At 58.0% G+C, this 25,641-nt stretch overlaps 1 protein-coding gene across 1 annotated transcript in view; it reads right to left on the bottom strand.

Moving 5' to 3' along the window:
* Positions 1 to 25,641, bottom strand: part of SHANK2 (SH3 and multiple ankyrin repeat domains 2) — a 428,650-nt gene that overhangs the window by 23,966 nt on the left and 379,043 nt on the right. The window contains exons 22-25 of the mRNA XM_066359996.1: positions 4,828 to 4,963; positions 3,797 to 3,877; positions 3,594 to 3,602; positions 2,198 to 2,218 (exon numbers count right to left, since the gene is read on the bottom strand). Of these exons, the coding sequence (XP_066216093.1) occupies positions 2,198 to 2,218; positions 3,594 to 3,602; positions 3,797 to 3,877; positions 4,828 to 4,963 (247 nt within the window). The remainder of the gene's footprint in view (positions 1 to 2,197; positions 2,219 to 3,593; positions 3,603 to 3,796; positions 3,878 to 4,827; positions 4,964 to 25,641) is intronic.

Below are 25,641 nucleotides of genomic sequence, written 5' to 3'. Positions count from 1 at the left end.
CCATTGCGGCTGTCCCAGCTTACCAGTCATTCACCCTCAGGCCCGAGAGCACAGGTCGGGGACCTCAGCAGGTCCCTGGGGACACTCAGAGACGGAACGAAAGCATTTCTGAGACGAGGAAACGAAACCTCAGGGACCTTGGTCACCGGCCGCCGTCACTACGCAGGAGGCAGCTCCCGGGGGCGCGCTGGCTTTGTGCCGTCTTCCTGTTGCCTCCGTTTAGTAGAGCTGCCAGGTGAGTGTCACTCATGGGGTGGCCCGAAGCCACAGAACTACTCTGCAGCCTGGAGGCCGGAGCTGTGAGATCGAGCCTTCAGGAGGTCAGTTCTGTCTGCTGACTCCAGGGGAGGTTCCCCCCTGCTCCTTCCGGGCATCTGGGGCTCCAGCAGCGCTGGGCTGTGGCTGCACCGCCCCAGCTTCTCCTCCGTCTCCGTGTGGCCTGTGCGTGTCCTCCTCTGTGGGAGTTTCTCCCTCTTGTTCCCTTGTAAGGACCCGTCGTTGGGTCCGGACCTACCCTAACCCAGTGTGACTTTGTCCTGATGACACCTGCAAAGACCTTATTTCCAAATAATGCCTCTTCCAGGGGTTCCAGGTAGACGTGAATGTCGGGGGCCCCATTCCACCAGCTCATCCAGACGCCCGGTTTTCTGCTATAGCGCGTGGCCTCTCTGGACGGTGTTGGACGCCACTCAGGAGGCGAGGCCAATTCCCCAGGAGGGGCTGGGAGAGGCAGAGTGATGGCCCAGAGAACTTGCTGCACACCTGTTACGTGCCGGGGGCACCGGAGTCCCACACTGCCCCCCCCCCCGCCCGCTGCGCGTCCCCAGAGGAACCGGGTGGGCCACGCTGCGGGGCCCTTGGACGTCTTCTCGCCTGCGCACCCTCTTCCAGCTGGGGTTGGGAAACACGGGGAGGGGACATCTGACAGCAGACCAGCCCCGGGGTTTTTCTGTGCTTGAAAGGAAAGGTGGGATCCCACTCTCAGGCCTGCCTGTCCCCTGTGAATTCTGCCCTGTGCCCATGCAAGTCGCCAGGCTGCGATTTCTGTCCTCACGGGTCACACTTTGGGGTGTCTGGCTGCTGGAGGAGCCCCCCCCGCCGAGGCCTCCTTGACAGCAGACTTTCTGGGTCAGCTCTGTTAAGGGTGAGGGGTCCTCAGAAGCCCACAGTGGGGTGCCTTTGTCAGGACAGTGTGACAAACAGAGGGACCTTCAGAGAGCAGTCTACTTCTGGGGAGCTTCCTGTGCCCGGGGCACCCATGCCAGGGTTGACACTGTGACCCATCCCAGAAAGCCTAGTGGGAGTTTCCTGGGCAGCCCCTGGGGGTTTGCAGGCCCAGGATGACCTCCAAGGGAAGGTGGCCAGTCACGGGGAGCAGGAGCAACGCTGGACCCGCCTCCACCCCCAGGTCCTGCCCCACGGGATGCAAGTGCCCGCACTGGTTTCTAGTCCTGAACACTGCACAGCGCCTCGGCGTCCGGGCCCCAGGTCATGGGACGGGCCCTCCTTCAAAGCAGTTTTGACTCAACACTGCTTCTCTTAATGGTGAGGGGAACGGTCCCGTGTGGGTGCCGCCCAGGGAGGGGCAGGGAGAGGCTCCACCTTCCAGGGTCCCCCTAGACCAGCAGTTCTCAACCTGTGGGTCGCGACCCCGGCGGGGGTCAAACGACCAGAACACAGGGGTCGCCTAAAGCCATCGGAAATGCCCGCTTTAGGCGACCCGTGTTCTGGTCATTCGACCCCCGCTGGGGTCGCGACCCACAGGTTGAGAACCACTGCCCTAGACCAAAAATGGTTTTCCTGCAGCTGCAGAACAGGCCTGTCGAGGGACGGGGGCTTTCTGGGAGTTCAAGGGAGACTGCCCCGCCCACGGCAAAGCGGCCCAGTGGCCAGGGCTCCGCCTGTACTGGCCCCCGAGCAAGGGTCCCACCGGCTTCACAGTCACGATGATGAGGGGGGAGAACACAGAACGTGTCGGGGGCGGGGCACGGACGGGACAAGAAGCAGACGGAACAGACGGAGACGGACGTGTCCCGGAGGGGGGGGGCCCGCAGGAGCCAGCACGGGGGAGGGGGGGCGGGTGGCAGACAACACACGGTCACTGCACACTCCGGACGCCACGCCAACGGCCACAGAGGGTTTCCTTCCGGGGGGTGTGTGGGCGGGGGCTGGAAACAGACGGGGGCTGTCCCCTTACCCTTCTTCTTCCGGATGGAGGCTTGCAAACAGAAAGGGAGCGTGAGGCCCACGGGGGCTGGACCCACCTGGGGACAGGGGGCTAGACCCACCCGCCCGGACCTGACCCGACTTGCAGCTCAGGGGGCAGCCCTGACACGGGCAGGCCAGGCGTCTGGGGAGCGGACACACCGTCTTCGCTTTGCCCGGAGCCTGGCCGCCTGGCCGGGCTGGTCACCCGGCTCCCTGGGCTTTCTGTCCTGCTCAGCCTACCCCTCCTGGCACCCGCCACGCGGACACCAAGCTCCACCAGGTCCTCACGGTCACACGTGCGAGCCAAAGGGCCATTCCCAACCGGGGAGGTAGCCCGAGGGTTGCCGAGGGTCTGGGGACCAGGCAGCACCCCTGGGCCCGAGCTGACCCTGCTGCAGCCCTGTTCACAGGTGAGCTGTGGTCTCTTGTGGGGGAGACCCCACCACAAGCCCTGTGGAGGGACAGTGTGGCACAGACCGTCTCGTGGACGGGGACATACAGTTAATCACACCCGTCCCTCCGGGCGTCACACCAGGCACTGGGGGGCGGGGGGGCAGCAGTGAGATTTTCCCAGCGAATTCTGTTTGGATGGCAAGATGGCATCGAGGAGGAGGGCAGAGGAGGGGGCTCTCAGAAAACTGCTAGTTCTGGGGGGGTGGCACCCCCACAGGGCTGCTCTTTCCTAGATGGCCTGAAACACAGTAGCTGTGAGGGGCGCTGGCCAGGGGGGTGGCCCAGGCCTCGGTGGGGGCAGTCTGCTTGCTCCACTGGGTCCCACGGGGACGGAGTGGACAAGACCCTGCCCAGAGGAGCTGCCAGGAGGAAGAGTCACTGTGCACTTATGGGACGCAGTGTGCGAGGAGGGACATACGTTCTCCCAGTGCAGCCGGGCCTCGGGGAGGGAGCGATGGCCGGTCGAACTCCAGCGTGGGGTGCCCAGACCTCAAGCCCCGCCCAGCTGGGCCTGCCGTGGGTGCTGGGCTCCCGGTGCCCGCTACCCTGCCCAGCCAGCAGCAGAGCAAGCACCTGCCACCCCTGTGTGGGTCACAGACCTTGTGCCCCCCTGAGAAGGTGTTGCTGGGCTCACACCACCCTCTGCTCAGCTGTTACCATGGTCCACGGGACCCAGGGCCACGCTGCTCTGCACCTTCCCGGCCTACAGGATGGCTCAGACCACAGAGCCTCGCTCTGCTCCTTGAGAACCTTTCAAGAAGGTGCCAGGAACTCCCTAAGCCTGGGAAGCAGCCCACCAGGCTGGCTGGCCGACCCCCACCGCCATCTACGTCAGCCCCTGGGGCGGAGTTTGCTGGTCTGAGCCGTGCACAGAGGGCCAGCGGAGGCGGGCTTCGGGGGCAGAAGCTGGGGGACACGCTGGGGCAGCTTACCTTTATCCACTAGTGAGAGGCCCAAAAATTCAAAACAAAACAGTGTTAGGTGAACAAAGGACAGGAAGAGGCAAAACCAGTGACCCCACCCGAAGCCGGCAGGCGTGGGGGCAGGGGCGGGGCGCGAGCAGCAAGCGCGGGCCATGCATGGGCAGGGCCTCCGTGGAGCACGGGGCTGGAGTGGCCACACGGGGGACGCTTACCCAGCTCCTCCAGCTCTGAGGTCATGGACTTGGAGCGCAGCGTGAGGGCTGTGGTCGGGGCGCGCTTGGGCGGCGGGGGTGCTGGAGGGGCAGACGGGAGAGGCTGAGGCTGAGCCCCACCCCCTGGCTGCAGGGCCTCCCGGAACAGCCCGGGGGGGGGGGGCGCCTGCAGCCCTCGGGCTTCTGCCAGCAAGGCCCGGTGACAAGTGAGGGCGGCCCCTGCTCCCCCAGGTTGGCCCTCGGTGAGTCACGAGGCTGGGTGTGTCCACAGGCTTCTCTGGGGCCTCGATGGGTTGGGACCAGGGGCAGGGACCCCCTTTCTGTACCCAACGCCCCATGCATTCTTGGCCTTCGAGGTCCCTGCCCTCCCTCCTGCCTGCATGGGCCGGCTGGTGGCTGAGGGGGCAGGTCCATTTCTCTCTGTGATGTGCCCACTGGGGACCAACAACCGGGGGCTGAAGGTTCCGGCAGCCTGTGCAGCCCTGGTTGCCATGCCGGGCCACCAGGAAGGCATAAACAGGGTGGGCATTCTCCTTTGTCCCCCAAGCTGTCACAACAAGGACACGCCTCTCACATGTGCTGAGGACCCCTCCCCAGCCTCCTTTTGAGAACAGCCTGGGAGCTGCCCTTCTGGAATGTTCCAGGCAGCTCTCCTCACTTCTCCTCCATCCCGACAGGCTGCAGGCTCCCTGCCCTTAGCTCACGGCTGCCTCCTCCAGGCAGCCCTCCCTGCCTGTGCTTAATGCTTGCTCTCTCTCCTGAGTCCAGGCTGAGGGCTCCTGGTGGGTAGGTGGGAGGGGACGCACCCGGTCTTGGGAAATGCAGGGGTGCTGTGAGGACTCTGTGCTGTCTGTCCTGGCTCGGGCCTCACTCAGCCATACTGTCCCCCCACCCCCGCTGTGGCCTCCCTCAGGAAGGAGTCACTGTGGGGCCCGCCAGCTCCGTAGACAGGGGTGCGGTGGACAGTCAGGTGGGACAGGAGCTCAGGGAGGGCGGAGGCAGTGGCAGGGTGGGGGAGCTGGGGCACCCACCTTTCTTCCTGGCGGTGTCGTCGGGGTCGAGATTCCTGGTCACCGTGACCACCTTGAGGACAAGGTGGTTCCCCCCCTGACGGATCATGTTCACCACCTGCCGGTGGCCGACCTTCACCACGTTCTCATTGTTAACCTGCAGACAAACAGGGCAGCGGGGGTGAGACAAAGGAGCCCCCGAGGCGGAGGCGGGCTGCCCCCTACAAGGGACAGAGGCAGGCAGACCGCAGGACACTGTCCCGGTTTAGGAACCAAAGGCTCTCGGGGACGCCAGGGAGAAAGCGCAGGCTGGGTGTGTCCCCCACGGTGAGGTGGCCGGGGAGCGGGGAGGGCGGCTTCCCCTGACCCAGCGCACGTCCCCATGTCCCCACCGGGCCAGCGCTGGCCGGGGTCCCTGGAACTCCGCTCTGGGGTGGGCAGCCTGGGACCTGTGTTCCTGGCCACCAGCCCGAGAGGCCCGAGTTCTGCAGGGTCCCGCAGGGCTCCGCTGTGCGTTTTCCACGGTCAGGAGGAGACACGACATGTATTTTGGGAGCACACAGCATACATCACACGGACACGCCCATTTCCTCCGTGCTCCCGCCCTCCTCCGCTCCCACTGCGAGGCTCCCTCTGGGCTTCTGTGTGTGGGGTGAGGATGGCGTGCTGCCTCCACCGTGGTCGTGGTGGCATCGGCGAGTTCTCAGCCCCTTCCAGAGCTCGTCGCCCCCCTTGTGCCTCTACGCATCCCCCCTGCGGTGCACACACGCGGCGCAGGAGCAGAAAGGGACCCAGGGCGACACCCCGCAGGCAGAGGGCGGGCTGGACCTCGAGCCCCAGTGGCTCTGCCCTTTGTGGCTCATGCAGCTCAGCCCAGCCGTGGAGTCCACGGCCCCACAGCCCGGCTGCCTGGCCACCCCATCCACGCCACCCCCCCAGTGAACAAGAGCCGTGACGTCAGACATGACAGGGCAGGGCAGGGCAGGCAGAGGGAGCCCAGAAACAGGGCGGGGGAGCTGCACCCCGAGCTCTGCCTTCTCTCGGCGGCAGGCGTCGGGGCTCCACCCCTTGGGCCCGGCCTCCACCCCTCATGTCCACACCTCCCAGCCTGGGTGCCAGGATGACCCAACTCTAGTCACCGGACACGGGGATGTGGTCACCAAGCTCCCTGAGGAGACACTGGCTTTCCCAGAAATGTGGCTCCATCCCTGGCACCAGACTCAGGTCTCCACGAGGTTGCTGGCTCCGATCCCGCCTCCCTGCCTGCCTCCTACCTCTCCTCTTTCATCCGGGGGCTGAGGGAGCCCTGGAGCAGGAAGAGGGGTGCCGTCCAGGGTGAGGTCTGGAGCAGCGCCCACATCCCAGCCTCCCTCCACCTGCCGGGGAGCGTCTGCCTCAGGTGAGTCCCAGAGGTCCCTCCTGGGGCTGCGCGTGCCAGCGAGGGAGCCCCTCTCTCTGCTGCCCCCCTTCCCCGTGAGGACCAGCGTGCCGCCTGGCCCCAGGCAGAGGGGCCCGCTTCCCCAGCCTACACAGTGGACAGTGGCGCCGGCCACACAGCCCGCTCCGACCCCGGGCCCTCCTGCTCTCCTCCTCGCTCCTCAACCACCCCACGCCCGTCTTAAATCCTCCTCCTGCTCTGTAAAATGAACAGCCTTTGGGGTGTCCTTCTCCAAAGGCAAGAACCTTGCCTGGCTCAGGGCCACCCACCAGGCGTGTGGGTTTTGTGGGGCGGTTTTTCCGTGCGCAGGTGAGTGCCTCGACAGGGAGGGTGGGGGTGCCAGCTGGCGGGCGCTGTGGTGCCTATAAATATCCTCCCACACCAGCGGGCAAAGGCATTGGGGCATACAGCGACACTGGGATAGACAAAGCCAGGACTGAGCAGGCTGGCGTGGGAATGCGCAGCTACGTCCTCCTTCCTCGCGTGGTGGGAACAGCAGCACAGCCCAGAGCCGGGCTTTGGACTCCCAGCCTTTAAACCAACCAGCTCCAAGGTCAGTTTAGCCTGCCTGCAAACGGGACTCTGGGAGCAGCGACCGCCCTTAAGACAGGTGCTCGAAATGGCCCATGTGGTGACGGAAACCCGAGACTTGACTGGGTAAAATGCTTGCCATTTCCTGAGATGCCTGAGGTTGGCACCTTGATCATTCATGGGGTTCCAGTGCCCCCCCCTCCCTAAAAGCCCTGGCCCCGCAGTTCCAGCCTGCCACCACCAGGAGGAGGTGTGCGCCCCCATCACCTGCCACGTTTATGAAAGGCTGAGCCGGGCCCCGAGGCTCCTGGGGCCCCAGACTTGCCAGTGGCTGTCAGAGTGTGCACCACGCTTCCCATGGCTTGTCCTTAGTACACACAAGGGGGGACTGTGGAGGGGCGGCCATGGCCTCATCCTGGGACAGGGCAAGGACCCACATGCAGGCCTTCCTCCGCACACTTCTAAACCTTTGTAAACAGTTCTCCTCTTCCATGTCAGTTCTTCTTTAAGATATCAAACTTGTAGGTGCACATGGTTTAAGGAGGCCAATTTTTTTTCTGTGTGACAGAGAGAGGGACAGACATGAGAAACATCAATTCTTCACTGTGGCACCTTAGTTGTTCATTGATTGCTTTCTCATATGTGCCTTGACCGTGGGTCTTCAGCAGACCGAGTGACCCCTTGCTCAAGCCAGCGACCTTGGGCTCAAGCTGGTGAGCCTTGCTCAAACCAGATGAGCCCTCGCCCAAGCTGGAGACGTCATGGTCTTGAACCAGGGTCCTCCGCGTTCCAGTATGACAGTCTATCCACTGCACCACTGCCTGGCCATGCTCTTCTTCTTTTTAAAAAAGTTTATTTATTGGCCCTGGCCGGTTGGCTCAGCGGTAGAGCGTCGGCCTGGCGTGCGGGGGACCTGGGTTCGATTCCCGGCCAGGGCACATAGGAGAAGCGCCCATTTGCTTCTCCACCCCCCTCCTTCCTCTCTGTCTCTCTCTTCCCCTCCCGCAGCCGAAGCTCCATTGGAGCAAAGATGGCCCGGGTGCTGGGGATGGCTCCTTGGCCTCTGCCCCAGGCGCTAGAGTGGCTCTGGTCGCGGCAGAGCGACCCCCCGGAGGGGCAGAGCATCGCCCCCTGGTGGGCAGAGCGTCGCCCCTGGTGGGCGTGCCGGGTGGATCCCAGTCGGGCGCATACGGGAGGCTGTCTGACTGTCTCTCCCCGTTTCCAGCTTATTAAAAAAAAAAAAAAAAAAGTTTATTTATTGATTTTACTGAGGGGAAGAGAGAGAGAGAGAGAGAGAGAGAGAGAGAGAGGATCATCTGTCTGTTCCTGTATGTGCCCTGACCAGGGATCGAACTCACACCCTCGATGCCTCCAGATGATGCTTTAACCCCCTTCATTCTGTATCTGTTACTGCATCTCCACACACACATATCCTGTTGCCACTTGATGTTTAAATCTTAGCTATTATCTGCTGACACCCCCCTAGGGGAGATGAGCTAGCTCAGGGCTCTCGACAGTGGCATTATTGTGATCTGGACCAACGAACTCTTTGTTGTGGCTGTGCTTATAAGAGTATATAGCAGCATCCCTGAGTACTACCCACTAGATGCCAACAAGATCCCCTTCCCCCCAAATGCAACAATGGAGAGTGTTTTCAGATCTCACCAGATGTCCCTGAGATGTCACAGTCGCCCTGAGTTGAGGACCACCAAGTTCGCTTTCCTTTCATCCTCCTGCCCACCCCCACCTTCCAAATGCTCCTACCTCCCTGTTATAGTTATATCATTATTTTAACAAAACTGACATTCACGATTTACATTGTGCCTGACCTGTGGTGGCGCAGTGGATAAGGCATTGACCTGGCACGCTGAGGTCGCCGGTTTGAAACTGTAGGCTTACTCAGTCAAGGTACATATGACGAGTAACTACCACAAGTGGATGCTTCCCGTTCCTTCCCCTCTTTCTCTCTCTTCATCTCCCCTCTCTCTAAAATCAATAAACAAAAGCTTTAAAAAAATTTATCTTTTAAAAAAAGATATTGCATGACCATGCAATATCTACTCCTAATGTAACAATACAGTACATACCAGTGGTTTTCAGACACTGCCTATTTGAAAATGGCTTTACCTGCCTACTTGAATGGTAGTTTGGCTGAGTATAAAATTTGAGACCGGAGGGTAAGGTCAAGTAAGCTCACAGAACTAACTCTTCTGCTGTAACAATTACAAAGTCTGGACAAAATGCACCCTCCCACCCCTAACACAGTTCCCTGAAAGCTCTGGAGAGTTAAAAAAAAAAAGGCAGATTTTGGATGGGCGTGGAAAATTGGGAGCTTTGGTCTGTGGACACAGTGTGGTGCAGGCCATCTCAAACTCTGACGGTCTTTATGCCTTGAGAGAGCAGAGGACAGATCCCAGGGTGGGGCGAGGGGGGTGGGACACAGCTCCAAAGTAAGGGGAGCATCCCAGAAAAGAGAACCAGGGAGCGGAGTGTCATGCTCTCTGTGTCAGCTTTCCCCAGATCTCTGGCGGACACCAAGAGGGGCGTGCGCAGGGACCAACTCAGCACCACCTGCAGGGGAGGCTCAACCGTCTGCACCAAAGTCTGAGCGGTGCTGCCGCAGGTCAGACAGTCTGCAGTCCGAGTCTCACCGAGGTGATCAGCAGTGAGAATGAAAACATCAGCGCTTGTCCAGGAAGTGTAAGGGAACCCAGGGGCCGCAGCACAGTGTCCATTCATGCCACTCGGGACACAACCCAAACCTCCCTGCTGAACCCAAAGACGACCAAAGTGACGGACCTACTAGACAAGGACTTTAAACCAGCGACGCCCAAGACGACGGACCTACTAGACAAGGACCTTAAACCAGCGATGACCAAGGTGACGGACCTACTAGACAAGGACTTTAAACCAGCGACGACCAAGACGATGGACCCACTAGACAAGGACCTTAAACCAGCGATGACCAAGATGACGGACCTACTAGACAAGGACTTTAAACCAGCGACGCCCAAGATGACGGACCTACTAGACAAGGACTTTAAACCAGCGACGCCCAAGATGATGGACCTACTAGACAAGGACCTTAAACCAGTGACGGCCAAAGTGACGGACCCACTAGACAAGGACTTTAAACCAGCGACCACCAAGATGACAGACCTACTAGACAAGGACTTTAAACCAGCGACGACCAAGATGACAGACCTACTAGACAAGGACTTTAAACCAGCGACCACCAAGATGACAGACCTACTAGACAAGGACCTTAAACCAGCAATGGCTAAGGTGACGGACCTACTAGACAAGGACCTTAAACCAGCAATGACCAAGATGACGGACCTACTAGACAAGGACCTTAAACCAGCGATCACCACCGTACTCGAGGAGGTAAAGGAGCGTCCACTCATCACGCATGAATGATATCCAGTCTCAGCGAAAAACACAAAGGCAAAAAGAAAAAAAATGAAGTGGAAATTTTAGAACTAAAAAAACAGCTATCTCATATTAAAAAAAACAAAACAAAACAAAAAGCATGCTGGGTGGACGTCATGGCGGGATGCGATGACAAAGCAGACTGAACCTGCAGGGACAGAAATACGATGTACCCGATACGGAGGAGAGAGGGGAGAGATTTTTGAAAGCGGGCGCGGGGGACAAGTCTGAAGGTCTCGCGTCAAGACAGTTAGCATTCTGTTAGGAAAGGGGGGAATACTAAGAACCCCGGAACAGAGAGGGGAGCTGGGGTCAGAAAAAGCACTTGAGCACCCGTGGACTTCACATCAGGAAGGGCAGAGGGAGGGAACACACAGGACAGCACTGCACACTGTGGACGCGGAATAACCCAGTGTTCTGTCTCTGGTGAACATTCCTTTAAAGACTGCCGGTCGGGTGAGTCACAGAAAAACGGAAACCGAGAGACGGCGTGGCCAGCAGACCACGCTGGAAATGAAAACGGAGTGGGGGCCTCACGAGGTCTTCCGAGGGGGCGGAAGGAGGAGACCAGGGGAGGCAAATGCCCAGGGGAAATCAGAAAGGGCATTTTGCCTGGGCCAGGCGTTAGAGCACCATCTTGATACGTTAAGGCCGTGGGTTCGATCCCAGGTCAGGGCACATACAAGAATCGACTGATAAATACATAAATAAGTAGGACAACAAATTGATGTTTCTCTCCCCCTCTTCCTCTCTTTCTTTCTAAAAAAAAAAAAAAAAAAAAAAAAAAAAAATCAGTGAAAAAGAAAAGAGAGCATTTTCTTTCTTGTTAAAAATAGATATGTTGACACTGGGCTGGTGGCTCAGTGGATAGAGCATCAGCCTGGTGTATGGATATCCCGGGTTCAGTTCCCGGCCAGGGCACACAGGAGAAGTGACCGTCTGCTTCTCTCCCTTTTCATCTCTACAGCCAGTGGCTTGACTGATTCGAGCGTGGCCCCGGGCACTGAGGATAGCTCAGCTGGTTGGTCTGAGCAGGTCAGCCTCAGGCACTAAAAATAGGTTGGTACTCAAGCATCAGCTCTAGATGGGGTTGCTGGGTGGATCCTGGTTGGGGCACATGTGGGAGTCTGCCTCACTATCTCCTCTCCTCTCACCTAAAAAAAAAAAAAAAAAGATATGTCTATTTGAGGCAAAATGGTATTGTTTTGTGGGCTCTGTATCATGTAGGTGGAGTAATACCTGGGCAGCGGCCCAGAGGCGGCAGGAGCGAGGCTGGTCTCCCGCGGAGCTGCATTTTTCTGTGGCTCCCCTGCGGCGTGCGGTGTGACTTCTAAGGGGCTGTGTGAAGGGTGGTCACTGACTTCCCAGAGCCCGCACTTAACAGGACAGAAAGGAGGGCAACTGACAGCCGGTTACAAAGTTCTAAACATAGTCCAATAACCCAAAATAAAGCAGTAAAGGGGGCACCAGAGAAAAACAGAGGAAACAGACAGAAAACAAATGACCCGACCGACCTACATGAAACAGCATCGTAATATATATAACCTCGTGGGGTGTGAGTCCAGTGAAACAGCAGGTATGATAAAAATAAATGAAGCAGAAAGACCTAGGCCCTGGCCGGGTGGCTCGGCGGATAAAGCACCATGGCCCCTGCACGCCAAGGTCACTGGTTTGATCCCCTCCTCCCCTGCCCCCGTCAGGGCACGTACGAGAGCGAGCAATGAACACACAACGAAATGGAACAGCTAAGAGGAACAGCGAGTTGATGCTTCTGTCTCTTAAATCAGTGGAAAAATTAAACATGCCCTCTGTGTTTTTATTTTATTTAATAGCTGCTACCTTTGAGAATGGTTGTACAACAAATGAGGCAACGCATACACCTTGCAAAGCATCGTGACCAGGTCAAGTACGAAGGGGTCATCAACTATCAGCTGCTGTCACTGTCACCAAACCTCAATTCTAGATGCTGGCTGGGGATGGGGTGGGGTGGGGGGGGTCCTCGCCCTTCAGCCGCCGGGGCATCCCAGTTGCCCAGGAAACTTAGGAAATACAGCCATTTCCCAGAGGCCAGAGAAACCACAATCCCCTCCACCCCCGCCGTGGACGAGAGCCAGGGAGTCAACAGTACTTTGCAAGCCCCCCGGGTGACTCCAAGGTCCATCCGAGATCGTCCGCGCATTTTATATAGAAAGACGCGGAGAGGCTGACCGTAAAGGGGTGGAAGAAGGACCCCCTCGGGCGGACGGCAACACACACCCTGAGACACAACGGACTTCCGTCACACCGAGCAGCCGAGGTCGGCAGTTCTTCGAGACGTCAAACCGAGAGCAGCAATGATTTTCAATCCGTGCGTGCGCTGCAGGAATATTTAAAACGTGCACTACCTGAGTCATGAGTCGGGGGCACTGGCCTCTATTTCCTTAGATTGTCACATAAAAAACAACAACAAAACATCACAAAGTAACCACAGCCAACTCAACAACAGCCGTCCGGTGTGAATGAATCGAAATGATACTTCTTTTGTGTGCATGTGTGTGTGCATGTCAGATCGGCAAGAAATACATTTTCTGGTGTGCTGCAGAATTTTAGTAATCAATCAGGTGCGTGCGCCGTGAGATGAAAAGGGTGGGAAATCGCTGACACAGATTTTTGATCTGACCCAGAAACTCCGCTCCTAGGTACACACTCTCCAGAGACGTGAGACGTTCACACTCAGACCTGTACCCCGGAACTTCATAGCGGCATTGTTCACAACAGCAAAGACTTGGGGGTGCGAGGAATGGGTCGTGGTGAGGCTGGGCATGAGGTTTCTTTTTGGAGTGGCAGAATGTTTTAAAATGAGTGCGTGCAGGCGGCCACGTGGTGGGGAACGCACTGACACCCTCTGGACGGCGTACTTTAAAAGGCTGATTTTATGGTGTGCAAATTATATCTCAATAAAGCTGGGGTTTTTTTGTTGTTTTTTTTTAGTAAGAGAAGGGGAGCAAGAGACAGACTCCCATATGCACCCCGTCTGGGATCTAACCGGCAAGCCCACTAGGGGGCGATGCGCTGCCCCTCCTGGGCATTGCTCTTTGCTCAGCATCCAGGGCCATTCTAATGCCTGAGGCAGAGGCCATGGAGCCGTCCTCAGTGCCCCGGGCCAATTTTGCTCCAATGGAGCTTTGGCTGCGGGAGGGGAAGAGGGAGATAGAGATAGATAGAGAGAGAGAGAGAAATCTAAGTGAGGGGGAGAGGTGAGGAGAAACAGATGGGCACTTCTCCTGTGTGCCCTGACCAGGAATCAAACCTGGGACATCCACACACCGGGCTGACACTCTACCACTGAACTAACCAGCCAGGACTTTTTAAATTTTAAGTAGACTTAGGACTAGGGCATTACCCAAAATAGAGACATTTCACAGTGACAGGAGAGGTAATTCGTAAGGACGCTGGAAGTCACAAACACCTGTTCACCTTGGATCAGAGCCTCCACACGACAGAGCAAAACTGGATAGAATTAAAGGGGGGGGGGGGCAGGCAGCGACACCAACCCAGCTGGAAGTCTGAGCAGCCCTTCCCCAAAGTGACAGGACAGCTGGACGGGAATCAACAGACGACGGCTGCTCCGAGCAAACACCTCGAACAAACTGATCTTTACGAGACACGACACCCACCAAGGGCGGAAAATACCTTCTCTCCTAGTGCGTGCGGGACAGCCCCCGAAGCAGAGCCCATGCCGGCCCGAGGGATGCCAGCTGGGGACGCGCTCCCAGCTCGCTGTTTTCAGTCCCTGGGGTGGGGACCGAGGGATCGGGTCCCATGCTTGTTTGGATACTTTGTACAGACTCCTTCTCCTCCCCCTCCCTGCACCCCCCCCCCAATGAACAGCCTGGTAAAACACTCTTTCTTCCGAGTTTTCTGAAACGTATGGATACGGGTCCTTTCCCAGCAGGAAACGCGTGTCCTTCTGTGTGAGAGTTTCCTCCCGTTATGCCCCCAACACTTCCCCCACCTTATTTTTAATTTTCTCTTGGCAGTATCTCTAAGGCACAGGGTGGGCTTCTGGATGGGTCCCCTCATCTAACCATCTTTCCTCTTCCAATTTCCACATCTTTTTTTTTCCGCCTGGGAGATTCTGTTCAATTTTATCTTTCAATCCATCCATCGACATCGTTATCTGTTGTAATATTTTTAAATCCCAGTGTTCTCATTTTGCTCTCTGGTATTTGAAAGTGTTTAAAAATTTTTTCCCCGTTGTTTTGAGAGAAAGTGAGAGAGGGAAGGAGGGATGGAGGGAGGGAGGGAGAGAGAGAAGCACCACCTCACTGTTTCACTTAGCTGTTCCCTTTAGTTGTGCACTCAGTGATTGCTTCTTGTATGTGCCCTGACCGGGGATCAAACCCATGACCTCAGCAGTGCACTCAGTGATTGCTTCTTGTATGTGCCCTGACCAGGGATCAAACCCATGACCTCAGCACACCAGGAGGATGCTTTATCCCTTGAGCCACCTGGTCAGGGCTTGCTCTCTGTGATTTTTGAAAAGGAGCATTTTTGTTATTTCAAGGGTGTGAGCTCCCTTTTGTCTCACTGAGTATATGAACACTGTTTTCTGTCACCTGTCCTCCCTGAGTAACCTGCCACCTCCGTCCTTCCCCCCCCCCCCCGTGTGGTCTGGGCTCTGCCTGTCATGAATGTCTGGTGTGACCCCTAAAAAGCTGAGTTCTGTCTCAGCCCATTAGGCGTTGTGAATACTTTATAGGCGCAATCTTAACCTTGACAGGGAGGCGGGAGACCCAAAATAGCCAACACAGGATTGAAGGAGAGGGACGGAGGTAGACAATGGACATTATGCAGCTCCGAGACTTGGCTAGAAAGCTACAGTAATCAAATATTGGGGGAAGAACAGGCAGAATCAATGGAACGGAACAGCGAGCCCAGAAATAGACCCACACAAATATAGCCCGCTGATCTCTGACAAAGGAGCCAGGGGAGTCAGTGGAGGAAACACAGTCTTTTCAACAAACTGGGCTGGAAAACTGGGACACCCACATGCAGAAAATAAAACAAAACAAATGTATACACAGGCCTTCTACCAGTGGTGGGATTCAGCCGGTTCGCACCGGTTAGGTAGAACCGATACCTAATTTCTTGTTGAGTTCAGCAAACCGGTGTTAAGATGGCACTTGTCACCAGGGTTCTCTCTGAGGTGGGCGCCTGGGCAGCCGCCCAATGTGGAGATCACAAATCTACATTCCTGACTCTTTTTTAACGTTCACCTGCGCAACAGCGTATGCTAAGCGCCCGTAGTCATCATGTTCATTCCGACCATAGGTGAAAAAACTTGCAAGTGAGGATGCCAGTATGGAAATATATTAAATAAGAGTTTTATCATTTTTTTCAGGTATTCTTTGATATTTTTCATTCGTATTTTAAAGCTTTCTTATAATCTAATCTAGTTTTGTGGACCTCTTTTACTGTTCTTATTTAAGTATTCAACGCATGAAATCATGAACTAACTTTTGGTATATCGTGTTTTTACACTAAAACGATCATCAGGGCCGAGAACCGGTGGTTAACAGGATTTGAATCCCACCGCTGCCTTCTGCCTTTCACAAGACTGACCCCAAACGGATGACAGACCTAAATGTGAAGTGCGAAGCTACGGACGCTTCAGAAGGTAATGTAAGAGGAAATCTGGTGACCTTGAGTTTGGCAGGGGCTTCTTAGATGCAATGCCAAAAGCATGATCCGTGAAAGAAAAAATAATTGGTAAGCAGAAGTTATTAAAATTAGGAAAGTCTTGCTCCGTAAAACATTCTCTCGAGATGACCTTTGCAAAACACAAATCAGACAGACTGGCAACCAAAATACACGACCGTGGCCTGGCCGTGTAGCTCGGTGGGTTAGAGCATCGTCCTGATAGGCCAAGGTTGCGGGTTCAATCCCTGGTCAGGGCACATACAAGACTCAACCAATGAATGCGTAAATCAGTGGAACAACAGATGAATGTTTTTTTTTCTCTCTCTCTCCAATCAACTTTAAAAGAAAATACACGAACCCTTAACACGCAGCAATAAGAAAATAAACACCCTTGCTAAAAAAAAAAAAAAAGGGGCCCAGGATATGAAATGACCCGTCACCAAAAAAGAAGATATCCCTCCTGCAAACAAATGTACTGAAAAGCCACTCCACGTCACATGTCATCGGGGAAAAGCACGCACTAAAACCACGAGCTACAGCTGCACACCTATTAGGACGGTCAAACCCGCAACTCCGGCAAACCAAGGCGGAGGGCCGACGAGGACCCGGAGCAGCAGGCCCTCCCCCCTCCCCGCGTCGCTGGACGGGGCGCGCAACGCTGCGGCCACCGAGGAGGACAGTTTGGCGGCTCCTCACCAAGCCGGACAGGTTCACCGCCCGAGGCAACAACCATGCCCCTTGGGCATTGACCCAATGAGCCGGACACGTCCTTTGGGACGACGTGGTCATAGAAGAAGGACACAGACCTGCGTGGGGACGTTTAGGAAGGCCTCCTTCAGAACCACTAAGCCTGGGACACCACCAAGACGGTTTTCTCAGCAGGTGAATGCGTCAACAAACTGCGGTCCATTCAGACAAAGAAACATCATTCAGTGATTAAAAAACAAAAACCAAACAAACAAAAAAACCCGACAGGAGCTAGCAAAGCCACACAGAGACGTGGCGGAGACCTGAATGCACGTTGCGAAGGGAAAGAAACCGGTCTACCAAGTCTACGTTACTGATGACGCCATCTCCGCGGCACTCTGGAGAAGCCCAAGCGAAGGAGAGGAATAGATCGGCGGCTGCCAGGGGGCCGGGGTGGGGGAGGAGGGGCAGAGGGGGGCGGGGTGGGGGAGGAGGGGCAGAGGGGGCCGGGGTGGGGGAGGAGGGGCAGACGGGGGCGGGGTGGGGGAGGAGGGGCAGAGGGGGGCGGGGTGGGGGAGGGGGCAGACGGGGCCGAGGTGGGGGAGGAGGAGCAGACGGGGGTGGGGTGGGGGAGGGGCAGAGGGGGGCGGGGTGGGGGAGGGGGCAGACGGGGCCGGGGTGGGGGAGGAGGGGCAGACGGGGGCGGGGTGGGGGAGGAGGGGCAGAGGGGGGCGGGGTGGGGGAGGAGGGGCAGAGGGGGCCGGGGTGGGGGAGGGGGCAGACGGGGCCGGGGTGGGGGAGGAGGGGCAGACGGGGGGCGGGGTGGGGGAGGGAGGGGCAGAGGGGGGGCGGGGTGGGGAGGGGGCAGACGGGGCCGGGGTGGGGGGAGGAGGGGCAGACGGGGGCGGGGTGGGGGAGGAGGGGCAGACGGGGCCGGGGTGGGGGAGGAGGGGCAGAGGGGGGCGGGGTGGGGGAGGGGGCAGACGGGGCCGAGGTGGGGGAGGAGGGGCAGACGGGGGTGGGGTGGGGGAGGGGCAGAGGGGGGCGGGGTGGGGGAGGGGGCAGAGGGGGGCGGGGTGGGGGAGGGGGCAGATGGGGGCAGGGTGGGGGAGGGGGCAGAGGGGGCCGGGGTGGGGGAGGAGGGGCAGACGGGGGCGGGGTGGGGGAGGGGCAGAGGGGGGCGGGGTGGGGGAGGGGGCGGGGTGGGGGAGGGGGCAGAGGGGGCCGGGGTGGGGGAGGGGGGGCAGAGGGGGCCGGGGTGGGGGAGGAGGGGCAGACGGGGCGGGGTGGGGGAGGGGCAGAGGGGGGCGGGGTGGGGGAGGGGCAGAGGGGGCGGGGTGGGGGTGGAGCATGGAGGGTTTCTAGGGCAGTGAAAGTATCTGTGTCATTCATTTGTCCAAACCCACAGAACGTACAGTGCAAACAGGGAACCCTGCTGCAAACTGTGGGCTTTTTCAGTCAACCATAATGTATCAATCAATATTGGCTCATCCACTGTAACAAAGGTACCGTGTTTCCTCGAAAATAAGACAGTGTCTTATATTAATGTTTGCTCCTCAAGACGCCCTAGGTCTTATTTTCAGGGGATGTCTTATTTTTCCATGAACAAGAATTCACATTTCTTGTTGAACAAAAAAAACAACATTTATTCATATACTGTAGTCATGTCATCACAAACATCAGCATAACCAGCCAAACTCTGAATTCCATCAAGAATTTCTTGTGACTCTATTTCCATGTACAACCATCTACCCCGTTTCCCCGAAAATAAGACAGCGTCTTATATTAATTTTTGCTCCTAAAGATGTGCTAGGTCTTATTTTCAGGGAAGGCCTTATATTTCTAAGCTTGAAAAAAATTGCACTAGGTCTTATTTTGGGGGGGATGTCTTATTTTGGGAGAAACAGAGTAACACGACCGTGGGAGGCCCTGGTGATAGGGGAACTGGAAGTGGGGGAGGGGTAAAGGAGTATAACGGAACCTGGACGTACTTTTAGCGTTATTGTTTTTTTCTTCATACGTACTTTTAGTTCTGTTTTTATTTCCCCTGTAAATTAAAGCTGCTTAAAAAATAATGCCTATTAATTAGAAACGAATCTCACTGCTACAACTTTTTATTATAGAAAAATATCTCACGAATATATAAAATCAGGGATACATGGTTACACCTGGCCACGCTGTCTGGCTGTCGGCGTCGTCAATGGTGAAGTGAGGTCGTCCTGGGCGTGCCCACCTGGAGCCAGCCCACCCCAGGATTCTCATGACGCCAACTCCAGCATCCAGTTTCCTCGCCCAGAAGCAAGGAAACATACCTTGCTTTGTATTCAAGACAAGACTCACACTGAAAACGTAACTGTGGCACCATGATCACACCGAAAAGGTAACTCATTTGTCCCGTCCTCTAACACCCGGTCATGGTTGTGGTTTCCCGATCATCTCCTTAATGGTCTCCAAGCGCACCCCGCAGGTTTATGGGGACCACCAGCTGGACAGGACTCCTGGGGGCGGGGGTGGGGAGTTCTGCTGGCCTGTCCCTTAAGCCTTCTCTAATCCGTGGGGTTCCCTGTTCCTCCTTTATCCCCTTGTGGTTCGTTGCCCGAGAGACAACATCACCGCATCCCCTTGGCTTTGTTGACTGGGGTCCCCGCGTCCCCGTGGACACGGGGATGGGCGGGTGGTAGCCGGGTGATGTTCGGGTCCGATCTGGGACAGGCGTCCGTCATGGGCGGGGCAGTGCGCACATCAGGGGCCCCCTGGGTCTGCCCGTGATCTTCTGTGGGATGGCTCAGGCCCCGTCAGAGGCTCACTATGCAGCCACGGTCATGGCGGAGCAACCCCCTCCCCGTGGCTGCAACACGCTGATGGTTTGCTCTGGCCGCCCCTTCTCCTTCCTAGTTGCAATCATTTTCAAAAGGGGGGAACTGTCCCTTCTCGACGGCCTGACGGCCCTGAGCTTCCGGGTGCAGGACAAAGGCAAGGGACACGATGGCATCTTTCCTTCTATTGACCAGTTTTCGGGTCGGTCCACCACTCCGTTTCTTCCAAAGAATGAACACATTCCTTAAAAAGCGACATTTTGGGCCCTGGCCGGTTGGCTCAGCGGTAGAGTGTCGGCCTGGCGTGCGGGGGACCCGGGTTCGGTTCCCGGCCAGGGCACATAGGAGAAGCGCCCATTTGCTTCTCCACCTTCCCCCTCTCCTTCCTCTCTGTCTCTCTCTTCCCCTCCCGCAGCCAAGGCTCCATTGGAGCAAAGATGGCCCGGGCGCTGGGGATGGCTCCTTGGCCTCTGCCCCAGGCGCTAGAGTGGCTCTGGTAGAGGCAGAGCGACCCCCTGGAGGGGCAGAGCATCGCCCCCTGGTGGGCAGAGCGTCGCCCCTGGTGGGCGTGCCGGGTGGATCCCGGTCGGGAGCATGCAGGAGTCTGTCTGACTGTCTCTCCCTGTTTCCAGCTTCAGAAAAATACAAAAAAAAAAAAGCGACATTTTGAATTCGGGGGTGTTTGACTCTTCTCTGTCTTTAAAACAACCTTTTTATTTTAGAATAGTTTTCAACGTGTGGAAAAATTGTGAAGATGGCACAAAATAAGTAATTCCACACACCCTACTCTGTCTCCCCTAATGCGTCCGCCTCACGTTAAGATGGGTCTTTGCCACAATTAGCAGGCCACCACTGACGTGTTCGTATTAACTGAGGTCCCTGATATATTCAGATTCCCTTGGCTTGTTCTCAGATGTTCTTCTTTTCTGTCCCGGGACCCATCGGGACACCACGTCCCATCTGGCGGTCCTCTGGGCTGGAAGACGTCGCAGACTGCCTCTGCTTTCGATGACCTTGGCAGTCGTGAGCGTCCACGAGGTGTTCTGTAGTAGACGACCCGTGGACCGGGGTTTCCCTCACCATCAGCCTGGGGTTGTGGGGCTGGGGAGGACCCCAGAGGTGAGGCGCCACACTCACCCCCCCCCATCGGGGCACGCGCTCTGCGTCACTCACCTGACAGGCCGACCTGCTCACCTGGCTCAGGTGTGCTTGTCAGGCTCCTCCTGGGCAGCGTGCTAATTTGGTCACACCGTCCTCTTTGGAAAGATGTCAGTCTGCCCGCCACCCCCGGGGATGTTAGGAGTTCTGCAGGGGGGGTGTGTGTGTGCTTCGTCTCTTTTCCTCATGTATTTGTTTATTCAGGCGTTTGTTTCTCTCAGGAGGACTCGTCGGTGGTACTTCCCTGTAGACCAGGGGTCCCCAAACTTTTTACACAGGGGCCAGTTCACTGTCCCTCAGACCGTTGGAGGGCCGGACTATAAAAAAAACTATGAACAAATCCCTATGCACACTGCACATATCTTATTTTAAAGTAAAAAACAAAACGGGAACAAATACAATATTTAAAATAAAGACCAAGTAAATTTAAATCAACAAACTGACCAGTATTTCAATGGGAATTATGCTCCTCTCACTGACCACCAATGAAAGAAGTGCCTCTTCTGGAAGTGCGGCGGGGGCGGATAAATGGCCTCAGGGGGCCACATGCAGCCTGAAGGCTGTAGTTTGGGGACTCCTGCTGTAGACTTTGGACTAGAACATGACGCTACTTGATGTCGCTACTTGATGTCGTAGCTCTGGCTGTCCCAGCCTCGGCCGCTGGGAGCTGCTGTGTCCCCGACAGCCGCCCACTCTTAGGTTCCTTCCACCACGTCCCCGCTTCCGGCACCACAGCTGCTGTCCCCTGGGACACTCGGGGGACGCCCCTCACCCTCCGACCCACAACCTACGACCTACAGGCGAGGCAGGATGCCCCGGGCTCTTCCCCAGACGCTCTCTTCACTCAGACACTGATACTTTCCCCCGAAATTCAGAACAGCGGGTTCCTTTGATTTTTATATTCGTGTCTCTTTCTCTTTGCTAGAAATCTGGCTCCTTAATGACTGACATTAAGGTAATGATTTATTTGTTCACCCTACGTACCCATCCACCATCTGTTAATCAATCATCATCTATCATTACAGTCATTAGACACTTGCAGGCTAACGACATCCATATCGCTACTAACCAGAAGTGACTGAACGCAGCTTAATTATGTCTTTTGTTGTTCACCATGATATGCAAATGCTCGTTTACGATCATTGGCTCATGCCATTAATTGAATTTCTGATGACGCTCACTTAAGCGATGTTTTTTTTTTATGTTTACAGGTTTAACACCACGCGCTAATTGAACTGTGCTTTTAAAATGACGTGGGACATCCACCCACTTTGAAAATCTAACCCACAGAACAGCTTGTGTTGAGAAAAGCCTCCTTTCTCCGACCGTACCCAATACCCAGTGCAAGAGAAAACGGAGAGAGCCTGTGTGTGGATAACAAGGCAATGGGCACATACCTATGTGCACGAGTGCGTGCGTGTGTGTGTGTGTGTGTGTGTATAGATGCTCGCTTGTGAGTGTGTGCACGTGCGTGCCTGGATGTGTGTGTGTGTATAGATGCTCGCTTGTGAGTGTGTGCGCGTGTGTGTGTGTATAGATGCTCGCTTGTGAGTGTGTGCGCGTGTGTGTGTATAGATGCTCGCTTGTGAGTGTGTGCGCGTGTGTGTGTGTCTAGATGCTCGCTTGTGAGTGTGTGCGCGTGTGTGTGTGTGTCTAGATGCTCGCTTGTGAGTGTGTGCGCGTGTGTGTGTGTGTCTAGATGCTCGCTTGTGAGTGTGTGCGCGTGCGTGCCTGGATGTGTGTGTATGTGTGTGTGCAGCCCCACACCCTCCTTGTACAGACAGGAGTGTGCTGATCACACTGTTCCTGACTCCAGCCTGGTCCTGGTTCGGAGGCTCCAGGTGGTCTCCTCCCGCGGGTCTGGGGGCAGGAGGGGGCTGCTGGCCTTTGGCTCTCACAGACAGAGTAGCGAGAACGGCTGTGTGAATCCCCCACCCCCGTTTTCTCACTGTGTCCTTGGGGCGCCTTCACATGGGGGGGGACGAGCTCTCACGCTCTGCTTCCAGGTCTGCCGTCGGCCCTGGCCTGGCCCCAGGTCACCCCCAGCTCCAGAGGAGGCTGGAGCGTCGGGGCCGCGGCCTGCGGGGTCCTGGAGGTGGCCCTGTGTCTCCTGGCTTGTCCCCACGGCAGCCGAGGGTCTGGCTTCCCGGGCCCGGCTCCCAAACCGTGGGAGCTCCTCACCTTCGTGGGTTTTCATGTCTGCACGCCGGGCGGCACAGGAGGGGGGCTCCGGGCGAAAGCCCGCCCGACGCCCTGTAGGAGTCCCACCGCTGTCTTCCTGGGCACCTGGGCCACCTCTAAGAGGCACTCATGATGGAGAGAGTGCACGCGGGCACGCCTCAAAGCCACCAACGGGCCCAGAAACTAATGCAAAACCATACTGAGTGTCAACTGTAATTGAAAGAGAAAAAAATGACGCCAAAAGGGCCGATTCCCACCACCATCGTCCGGCGCGCTGCCCTCCCCACGGCCGCCACGGCGGGCGGTTTCCAGGGTGCCCTGGGCACACGCGCAGGAGACGGGTCGCCACTGATTCTTACACCGTCTAACCACGGCTGATTTGAAGCCCAACCTCATCCCCTCGGCCTGTTAGCAAGTTCTCTGATCGAGCTGGCCTGTGCCAGCCCGCACCCTTCCCCGGGACGAAGTCCCTGCAGACCCGCTCTCGGACGGCAGGCCCCTCCCCCCCGGCCCCTGCCCCCCTCCAACCGCTCGCCTGCCACCCGCTCACATTAAGTTCTCCCCCAGGTGCCCTTAGTCCGTCCTTGCCATCAAGCAGCGTGGGGTTCCTGCAGCTACTACGCAGAGAGGGAGGAGAGAAAAGTCACCCTCCCCACCCCCACAGTGGCCCCCGGCTGGAGCCCGCAGGTGGCACCCCCGAGCTGCCCAGGGCTGGCCCTGCACGTTAAGCCCCAAGTACTGCGGCTCTCAGCCTTGCAGCCAGGCTGCCCCCGGGCAATGTGCTGCCCTGGGTGGGCTGCCTTCGGGGGGCTGCCCCAGCCCCAGCTCCAGCCACGCCCATTTTCAGAGGGGCTTATGAGCAGAGGGCTCCCTGCCCCAGCGAGCCTGTGGGCCCCACCAGTGTGGGCGCAGAGGGGCCACCTTCTCCCCACGTGGCACGCCCACCCTGCAGCAGTGGGAGGCACGTGAGGGCGCCTGGGGCGTGTCTGTGTCCCAGGGGCAGCCGTGTGGCCGTGTGCACGCATGGAGGGCGTGTGTCTGTGTCCCAGGGGCAGCCGTGTGGCTGTGTGCACGCATGGAGGGCGCGTGTCTGTGTCCCAGGGGCAGCCGTGTGGCCGTGTGCATGCATGGAGGGCGCGTGTCTGTGTCCCAGGGGCAGCTGTGTGGCCGTGTGCACGCATGGAGGGCGCGTGTCTGTGTCCCAGGGGCAGCTGTGTGGCCGTGTGCACGCATGGAGGGCGCGTGTCTGTGTCCCAGGGGCAGCCGTGTGGCCGTGTGCACGCATGGAGGGCGCGTGTCTGTGTCCCAGGGGCAGCCGTGTGGCCGTGTGCACGCATGGAGGGCGTGTGTCTGTGTCCCAGGGGCAGCCGTGTGCACACAAGGAGGGCGTGTGTCTGTGTTTCAGGGGCAGCCGTGTGGCCCAGCTGTGTGGCCGTGTGCACGCATGGAGGGTGTGTGTCACAGTGTCACAGTTTCCCACGTCCAGCGCCTCCCCCCGCCCTGCCCCACAGCAGGAGCCCAGCGAGCATTTGCTGAGCAGCGCCCTCTGGGACTGCGGGCTGCCGATGGGCGCTGGGGCACAGGACACCTGTGCTCTGTGTCCCGGCTCCCCATTTCCAAGTGAGTGCGCTCTCGGATGTGGCTTTGAGACCCAGCTGCTCCTTCCGTAGCCCAGGGACACTGCGAGGAGGACCTGTGTGACCTGGGGGGGGGGGTGGTAAACGTCAGCACAGGCTCTGCTCGGCCAGGGAGGGGCCTCCGAGTCCCTGACCCCCCCCCCCCCCCAGCTCTCCTCGGCTGGTGTGGGCCAGCTCATCTGAGCAGGCTCGTCTCAGACTCCCCTCCGGCTGCCCCACCAGCACACCCTCTGCCGGCAGCTCCTGTGAGCCCGGCTCCGATGGCTGCCTGTGATGCGGGATGACGACATCCAGCCGGCTGTCCCCCCACCCCCCCACCCCACCCACCCCACCCCCGCCGTGGTCTGCTTAGCACAGCGACAACGCCCCCAAGTCAGGGACCCCTGCGAGCGTCAGAGGCCCAGGCTGAGAGCTAGACAGCAGAGAGTGACCAGCTACGGAACATTACAAGTGCATGTTAAGTGAGCATGTACTATGTGAACTGTGCTAAGACTTCACGAGGTTACGTCACCATGTCCTATGCACGGTGCCGGCAGAACACTGCAGGGCCCCCAGCCGCCCGCTCGCTGGGACAAACTCCACAAAACGCAGGGACCTGCCAGCTCAGCGAGGCTTCAGGGAGGATCAGTGGTCTGGAATACGCCCGGAGTTCAAAACAAGCTCTCCAGAGGAGGGACGCCTGCCCTGTGACCCCGACTGACCCCAGCTGACCCCAGCTCGCCGCCCTGCACCCGCCACATTCCGCCTCCACCGGGACGAGCCAGCCACTCAGGGTCCCCGGTCCCCCAACGCTTCTCCAGGGGTTGTCCTGGGTGCCTCCTCAGACCCGCGGCCTCGGTCTGGGCAGACTCCGGGCGGGGCTGGGTGGGGGGCGGCCAGAGAGACCAAGCCCTTGAGACAAACACCTCACCTCAGCGACCAGACTCTCCGGACACTCCGCACTGGCCCCAGGAGCCCTCGGCCGCCCTCCCAGCGCAGGTGCCGTGCCCTGGCCTGTTCCTGGGGGCAGAGCCCGCGGCCGCCCTCCCAGAGCAGGTGCCGTGCCCTGGCCTGTTCCTGGGGGCAGAGCCCGCGGCCGCCCTCCCAGAGCAGGTGCCGTGCCCTGGCCTGTTCCTGGGGGCAGAGCCCGCGGCCGCCCTCCCAGAGCAGGTGCCTGCCCTGGCCTGTTCCTGGGGGCAGAGCCCGCGGCTGCCCGGGGCTCATTCTGGAACAGCCCGGGGGCCAGGGGGGTGGTGTGGGCTCGGGGGTCTGGCTCAGGTGGGGACTCCGAGAG

Source organism: Saccopteryx leptura, chromosome 1 (assembly GCF_036850995.1).
Source record: "Saccopteryx leptura isolate mSacLep1 chromosome 1, mSacLep1_pri_phased_curated, whole genome shotgun sequence".
Lineage (NCBI taxonomy): Eukaryota > Metazoa > Chordata > Mammalia > Chiroptera > Emballonuridae > Saccopteryx > Saccopteryx leptura.
The sequence above is the reverse complement of the archived record's forward strand: the minus strand, read 5'-3'. Positions and strand labels throughout refer to the sequence as shown.